We start from the raw sequence: 8,299 nt of genomic DNA, 5'->3' as shown, positions 1-8,299 counted from the left end.
CCGCAGGCTGGGAAGCTCCCTGTGGGGTGGACTTGTCCACGGACGGGTAGACACTGGGAGGTATTGGCCCAGGACCTGAAGTGGTCTCCATCCAAGACTGCACTAGTGGGTCCTGGCGTCAACAGCCCATATACCTACAGCACTATCGCATGTGCCCAGGGCTGTCACCCTGTACCTCTTCCTTAGAGAATAAATTAGCTGACACCCCCAACTGCATTAAAGGCTTTGAATTACGATTTCTGATGGATAAGTTTCTGAGGAGCAGCGGCAAAAGATTCAGAGTGGAAAGGCCAGGTGAGCTATGTTTTAAGAGGCTTCAAATGTTTCATTTTAGATATGGCAGGACTTTAAAGGGGCAGGAGCTAGTCCCTGGGTTACTGGGAGGGGTCAGTGGCATGGTCCCACACCAGCCAAAGAACGTTGAGTCATTTTGCACGGTAGCAAACACAATTCCCGTAGAGCTCTCTGGAGCACAGGGGTCTGGGGACCCAGGTGGCAGCAGGTATCTAGAGGTCTTCTAGAAGGGAGAGTGATGTGCAGCCTGGCTGTATTGCATCGCAGAGCTCACCTGACAGCTACCATGTGACCCAGCAGTTATACACCTGGGTGTTTATCCCAGAGAAAGGAAGATGTATGTGTACACAAAACCCTGTACACAGATGTGCATAACAGCTTTACTTGTAATAGACCGAAAATGGGAATCAGACCAAATGCTCTTCTAAAAGGAAATGGTTAAGTAGAGCATAGGTTGTCAGCAACACGGACTACCTCTCAGCAACAAGAAGGAAGGAACTACTGGTGTACCCCGTGGCTTAAGCGAATGGCTAAGGAATAATCTGAGTGAAAGAACCAATCCCAGAGTTCACATGTGTATGATTCCATTTAGATATAACATTTTAAAATTTTGCTATAGGGCATATGTACTTGCTGGAGAGAGACACAGAGAGAGTGAAAAAGCACACACACACACACCCCAGGGGGATGGCCATGCCACAAGCCCCTCTTCTCCATTCTCTTCTTAGATTTTGGGCACATGCGCACATGTACTCAGCATGGTTTTCAAGCCATGAGGTCAAGGATTTGAACTGTGTGGTCAGCCACATGGGATCCTGCTACCTTAACCACTGTGCCACAGACTGGCCTATATGTAACATTTGTGAAATGACAATGTTTTATGAATGGAGGACAGATTAGTGGGTAAAACTGGAGCACATACACAAAGGATCTCACTGTTATTTTTTACAAGTGCCCGTGAGTCTATAATAATCTAAACAAATACAATTTTAATTAAAGAGGCCAGTAGATGGCATGGTGGTTGAGGAGCTGGACTCCCATGTGGCCAACCATGGTCTGAGGACCAGACTTGGTGGCTTGCTTTCTTACTTTCCCTTTCCTTCTGCCTCTCTTTCAGATTAAAATAATAATAATAAATAAAACCTAAATATTGATTTAAAAAGAAAGAAGCCCTGGGACCAGCAGATGGCATAATGTTTCTGTTACCAGGTGCATGCATGTATGTGTGTGTGTATGTGTGTGCATGCCCAAAATCCCAAGAGGAGAATGGAGAAGGGATTGCAGCGTGGCCATCTCCCCTGAGGGGTGATTTCTCACATTCTGTCTCTCTGTCTCTCTCTATTTTTCTGGTGAGTGTTCATGCCCTATAGCAAAAAAAAAGCAAAACAACAAAACAACAACAAAAACCACAAAAACCTAAGAAAAGAAAAAAGAAAGAAAGAAAAAGAAACCCTTTAACTTTTTTTTCAATAATAATTTTAAAAAGCACCACCTATGGCCAGACCCATAGCCCAGCAGTTAAGGGACAGGGATCTCACATGGCTGACCATGGTTTGGATCCTACTCCAACAGCTTGAAAACTCATGCCAAGTGCATGTGTATATGTATCTAAGACAGAACGGAGAGGAGAAGGGATTGTGGCATGACCATGCTTCATTGTGTGGGGTGTGCCTTCTCTCTCTCTCTCTCATGAGTGCTCAGGCCCTACACAATATTAAAGGAAGAAAAGAAACACCACCTACATGTATCTCGTCTTCTAGCAGCTGGAGAAAGTCGATGAGCTAGAAAGCAGAGCTGTCAGCAGGACTTTAAGAAAGCTTCTTGAGGAAGTCACCGGCGTCTGGTATGTTCCCCTTTTGCCCTTTTCTCCCTACCTCCTGCTTCTTGCCCACACTATGAATATGATGAGCCAAGAGGCAACAGTGAGGGAAGAAACCATGCAAAGAATGGCAAATGGAAAGAGAGAGGGGCCCTTGGTCACCGTTGCCATATATGGTTCATGCTATTAGGATCATCACCCCTGAAAGTGTCACCCCCTGGTTTTGTGCAGTGCACTGCTGGGCCCCTGTACACGGTGGTGCAGCTTCTGAGGCCAAAAAGCCCTGTGCTAACCCCCTAGGTTGTTAGCCTTTAGATTTCTGTTACATAAGAAAGAAAGAAACTTGTTCTATTTAAGCTATGCTGCTGTTTTATGTTTGAAGAATTATTTTATTTAACTTCATTTATCTATTTATTTTAATTTGACCAGACAGGGACAGAGTGAGAAAGAAAGAGAGAGAATGAGAAAGCAAGCTGCCTGGTCTGGGACTCAAACTGTGGTTAGGCGTGTGGGAGTCCAGCGCCCCTGGGCACCACACACCTGCCAGCCCCTGCTGCTGTTTTTTATCTCTGATGCTAGTAGCAAATGTGAACGTCAGAACCTGCCTTCAGCAGCCCCCACCCACAATCTTGAGGACCAACTGCTGACAGGGCACAAGGGAGGCATGAGGTGGCCCTCACAGATGTGAGGAGATTCTGTTCTGTTCTCCATTCACCATGACCCAGTCCACGGTAGGATGGCTTCCAGCTCACACGAGACGTATCGCCAGCACTAAGCTTGTGGGACTGGGAAGGGGATCAGAGTAGATACTAAATACAGTTTTTAAAGGAATGAGGGGGCCATCTGGGTGAGAGAAAACATCTGGAGTTCTCATTTTAAGCCAGTATCTCCACTTCCAGCCTGGACCACCAGGGCACCAGGCCAGGGATAGCGAGACTTGTCCCCCAGAGGCACGGACCACAGCAGGTGTGTAAAGTTTCCCCAAGTACATCTGGAAAAGCCACCTCCACTTCATCGACAGTCTGGAGTATGGGCTGGGGTGGGCCTGATGAGAGGGACTCCCTTTTTCGCGTCCCATGGTCTCAGGAACTCTCTCCAACAGCTCTGTCTGGGGGTGCTTTGGAGCCCCTGATCTCCTGAGCCTCCCTGATCCTGGATTTGCTCTGAGCTCTGGAGCCCACACCCCTGCGCTACCTGGGAGCCTTGGGTCCTGCTACATCCTCTCCCAGCAATGAAGGAAGGAAGATTATTCACAAAAAAAAAGAATTCTAGTCCACCTGCCCTTTCACATGGTCACAGTAAGTTAAAGCAAGATCTCCTAATTCCCAGACTGCTTTTTTCTCAGGGCTGAATGGGACTATATACAAAGGAAAGTGAATTTTATTTTTCTGTCTTATGTTTTTGTTTTTCCTCCTGTGTTACATAACATAGAAGATTGAAAACAATTCTTTTTCTAAGGAGTAAAAAGAAGTATGAACTTTAGAGTTCAACAGACAGAACTGAAATCTCCCAGTTTCACTGCTTCGTATAATATATGGCCTCGGGATGCTCAGTTAACTGGGCTCCCCTCCCTCGGCACCAAGACGGGGAGGACGGTCAGGCCAGCTGGGGTAGACTCAGCACCTGGTGCTTAGTGGGCGTGCAATGAAGCTGGCGCCCATCATAGTCTCCCTGCAACTTCCCTCACCCGGAAGCAGGCCAGATTGAGGTTAAGCAAGACTGCAGCCATTTTGAGATTTAGAAAGGCCTCTAACCAGATCCATCTGGCCAAGTGCTGAGTCACGGGAGGTCTGTTTGAGGAGGGGTCAAATGAGAAACCAGGAATGGGTATTTGAAGGACTCAGCACAATTACTCGGGGGGAACGCGACTGACAGATAGTCGTGAGAAATCGTCTGCGCATGCACACGTCTTGTATCTGTAAATACTGAGCACATACTGAGCACCCAGAGACAGCTCGGTGATGCTTGCTCTCTGTCTCCCTAAAACCTGGTTGCAGAAATAAACTTCCTTTTCAACCTCGGCCTCTTCTTTCATTGATCCCTAGTGGAAGCAGCTGGACTTAGGGGCCGGTAAAGACCCCTTTGCCTCATCACCTGGCTCTGTAAACACTTGCAGGAAATCACTACCTCGGGGCTAGCAGGTAGTATAGTGGTTAAGGTGCTGGACTCCTACATTGCCAACAGCAATCTGAGTCCTAGACCTGAGGGCTTGAAAATCACACCAGGCATATGTGCGTGTATGTCCAAAATCCTAGGAGGAGAATGGAGGAGAAGGGATTGCAGCATTGCCTTCCCGCCTGGGAGGGTGATCTCTCACTTTCCCTCTCACCATCTCTCTCTCTCTCTGGTGAGTGCACATGCCATGTGGCAAAAACCTCTTAAAAAAGGAAAGGAAAAGTCACTGCTTCACTTGGATGCGAACAAGGGAAGCCTCATTTGGAAAAGTGTCACCTCCCAACAGGATAGGTATAAAAAATGTACCCCGGCATTCGTGTAAATTTTTGCTTATTTCTATTTATTACATTCCCTTAATAACCAGGGCAAAAAAACGCAAGTGTTGGGAATGGTTTCTGCCCCCCCAGAGTCAGGCATCGAGGTTCACACGGTGAACTCAGGCACTCACCACGTCGGCCAGCTGTGTGATGGCCACTTCGAAGTACACGGTGACCGGGTCTGAAACGTTCTCCACGGGCCTGATGAACTGGTTGTAACGGGAGAACAGTTTGTGAAAGAGCCTCTCCTCGGACGCACAGCTGGCACAGCCTATGTGGCCAAATGGGGAAGAGTTAGGCAGAGAGGCGCTCAGGTGGGAAGCTCGCAGGGCTCTAGGTCACCAGGCCTGGGGTGAGCAGGGCAGCCCATCACTAAGCAATCTCGACCTGCCCCTCCCTGCCAGCTCCCAATGCACCTCAATTGTCTGAACCTCCGGGGTTCACCTTTGCAACAGAAATAAAAAACTGTTATGTTGGGACCAGCAGATAGCGTAATGGTTATGTCGTTGGACTCCCACCTGGCCGAATGCAGTTCGAGTCTCCAACACAGAGGCTTGTAACACACCAGGCATGTGTGCTTGCATGTCCAAAATCCCGAGAGGAGAATGGAGGAGAAGGGACAGTGGTGTGGCCATCTTTCCTGGGGGGTGATTTCTCACTTTCTATCTCTCTGGTGAGTACACCTGCTCTATAGTAAAACTCTCTCTCTTAAAATAAAAAATTTAAAAAAAGTAATGTCAGTGAAATAGCCAAGAAAATGTTGGCAGAAGCAGGTTTATAAGTCAAAGGGATAGACAGGAGACTTTGGAGTTTTTGTTTAGGTCGCTAAACTTAATTCTCAATCTTACCAATGGAACTAGAAGCTTGATCAGTCATTAGGAAAATATCCTGCCATTTCTTGTCTGAAATACTGACCCAACTAGCTTCTGTGTCTACATCCAACAAAGTATTTAGCTGGGGAAGCTTGACCAAGCAAACCAAAATGACTAGTCCTCCCACAAGGTCTTTGCAAGCCATACTCCTTTTTAAAATCAACTTTGAAATTCAATTTTAAGGCAAATATACTTAAAACCCTTGAAAAAGAATTGAAATTGTGTCCTTAAATAATAGCATTTCAGGCATTAAATTATAGACAAGTTTCACGCCTACCTCTGTTTTTCCAAGAACGCATTAAAGTGTTATTTGCCTTTATTTGGTAGAATTTCCTTTTATTAGTACACCCTTTACATTTCCCCTTAGACAATTCAAACTTGGCACATGAACTACTATTCCATTAATTTCCCAAAGGGAAATTTGAAAGAAAAGAAAAGTACAGGATTGAAAAACTTGTCAGGCAAAAATGAATGAAAGAATAACTCTGTATTACTAAGTGAAAAAGTGTCTTGACAGTGCATTTGACAACCCTAACACACTGGGATTTTAGTAGGAAGAAAAAAATGTAAATGCAAAACAGCACCCTTGCCATCATAACTGATAACCATAAAAAATATTTTCTCATAAAACCATTAAGAAATCCTCATTTCCCATTCTCTCCTTTTAAGACATTTTAAGTAAACCTTCCATAGCCTTGAAAAGCAAGTCCCCACAGACTTCACAGCACATGGGAATGTGATTTTGTTCATCAGAGCAGCAGTTGTCTAAGTCTTAACTTTTAAAATGAATGCTCTTACACTAGGACACATTTCAGCATTGCGATAGGACACATTCTCCCGAAGATAATCACCTACAAATGGCAGCGTTCAGAGATTGGAAAATGGTGCCAGCTAACAAATAAATCGTGGTTTTGAAAATATAGTAAACATAACTGAAAATAAATAAGCTGAATATGTCCACAGCACAGGTGCACAGAACACTGCATCATTCTTACTATATTTTCATTGAGAAACCATAATTCCATTAGGAAAATAAAGTAGGGTTTACGGCATGTTTCGTTGCCCTCCCCACCCTCTCCCACTCCCCAAATCTCATCTCGCACATTAAACCTAACTAATAAAATGCAAAATTAACAGCCATAACAGTGGTGGTTCCTGTACAGACACTTTATGTAGTTACCACAGAATCTCTATCTGCCCAAGCACAGCTAGAAAATCAATTCATGGAACTAAAAAAAAAGGAAGCAGGATAAAGCAGAGAGTCAACCTACCTTCAAAGAAAGATATGAATATACACAACCAGGGACACACACCCGAGAGGAGGACTCCCTGCACCTGGCTGGCCAGCATGATCCAGACCCACTCTGACTTCTCTTCCTAGGCAAAGGATCGTGCAAAACAAAGAGAACCAGAGAGCTGCGTGCCTCAGCCCTTTCCAACAGCCAAAGCCCACTGCGATCCACGTGCGTCTCCTGGGAAGTAAGAACAATCACAAAACATAACTGGGTTGTTCCCAGTGTCAGAGATTGAGGCAGACATAGGGCAAATAACAAGGACTCAATCCAATGTCAGATGAGTCATCACACTTCCTGTCACCCTAGAGCTCTTTTCGTGCAAGAAGGGGGAAGAAAAACAGGGAGGCCATGCCTGGCAGGCGGGAGAGGGAGGACAGAACCTCGCAGTGGCTCAGAGGACCTCCTGTAGTGGTCTTGGCCGTAACCTTAGGGGAACAAATGCACATTTACTGAGCCAGTGACTGCAGGCAAAGCACAAGCAGGTCCCAAGCAGCGCATCCAGTTCATTGAGCTCTCTGGTTAACCAGGGCTTAACCTTGTCTGAAAACTTTCCAGAATGTGCCTTCCCATTCCTGTCTCGTAAGTGCAGCTTAGAGAGAAGAGAATTAACTTGTTTGTGTTTCTGTCTCCGGGGCTTCTGGTGCTTTGTCTTTCTGAATTTGGGGATCACCATCCAGGACTAGATTCTCAGTGTCAGAGAGTAACAGGAATGGATGTCACCTGGATATTTTCATGCTTGTTTAAACACCCTTGTCATCCATGGGCTTTCTTATCATTTTCCTTTTTTCTCTATAAGCTGACTGCCAACAGGATTCTGAATAACTGGGTCTTCTGATTTGATTTTAGTGTTGGTCAAAGAGGAGTTGGAATTGGGCTGGCCCTAGGACATAGTGGCTAAGGAGCTGAATCTGACATGAGCAACCAAGGTTCAAATCCCAGCCCCCATGGCTTGAAAAAGCACACCAGGCACATGTGTGTGTGTGCCCAAATCTGAAAGGATGGAGAAATGGAGAGGGGATTTTGGTGTTACCGTGCCCCATTGGAGTCTCTCTCTCTCTCTGGCAAGCACATACAACCTCTGGTAAGAAACATTTTCAAAACTGAAATGAATAATTAAAAAAATAACAGAAAAGTTTTGTAAAAGGAGTTCGAATCCAAGGCTCTCTCCCAGGGCCTTCCCATCCAGCAGTCTATGACGTCATTACAAATCTGGTGCACTTCGCGAACGCACAGACTTCAGACTGACGACTGCTCTCAAACCCAATTAGCCTCACACTTCTAGAGGGAACAAGAGAGTAACTGGCACTTTGCGCTTACACCTGGCACTGGTCGCCTCGCTTATCCCCCGCTGCCCTCTAAGAGGTTACTCAAGCTCTTTCCTTAGCAATGGGCTTTTGCCTTTGGCTGACATGTTCAGTGGACTTTGCAGAAAAATTGAGCTGCTAAGGGAACCAGCAGTTAGCGTAATGGCTATGTCGCTGGACTCCCACGTAGTCGACCGTGGTTCGTGTCCCGGACCCGGTGGCT

General features: G+C 46.0%; 1 protein-coding gene across 1 annotated transcript in view; it reads right to left on the bottom strand.

Moving 5' to 3' along the window:
- The window catches only part of CHRNA6 (cholinergic receptor nicotinic alpha 6 subunit), a 15,011-nt gene extending 8,007 nt beyond the window's left edge, over nucleotides 1-7,004 (bottom strand). The window contains exons 1-2 of the mRNA XM_006141644.2: nucleotides 6,749-7,004; nucleotides 4,737-4,876 (exon numbers count right to left, since the gene is read on the bottom strand). Of these exons, the coding sequence (XP_006141706.1) occupies nucleotides 4,737-4,876; nucleotides 6,749-6,827 (219 nt within the window). The 5' untranslated portion in view covers nucleotides 6,828-7,004. The remainder of the gene's footprint in view (nucleotides 1-4,736; nucleotides 4,877-6,748) is intronic.
- Between the last annotated feature and the right edge of the window lie 1,295 nt (nucleotides 7,005-8,299).

This window comes from Tupaia chinensis, unplaced genomic scaffold, assembly GCF_000334495.1.
Source record: "Tupaia chinensis unplaced genomic scaffold, TupChi_1.0 Scaffold000061_1, whole genome shotgun sequence".
NCBI lineage: Eukaryota > Metazoa > Chordata > Mammalia > Scandentia > Tupaiidae > Tupaia > Tupaia belangeri.
This window is presented reverse-complemented; position numbering and strand designations above follow the sequence as displayed.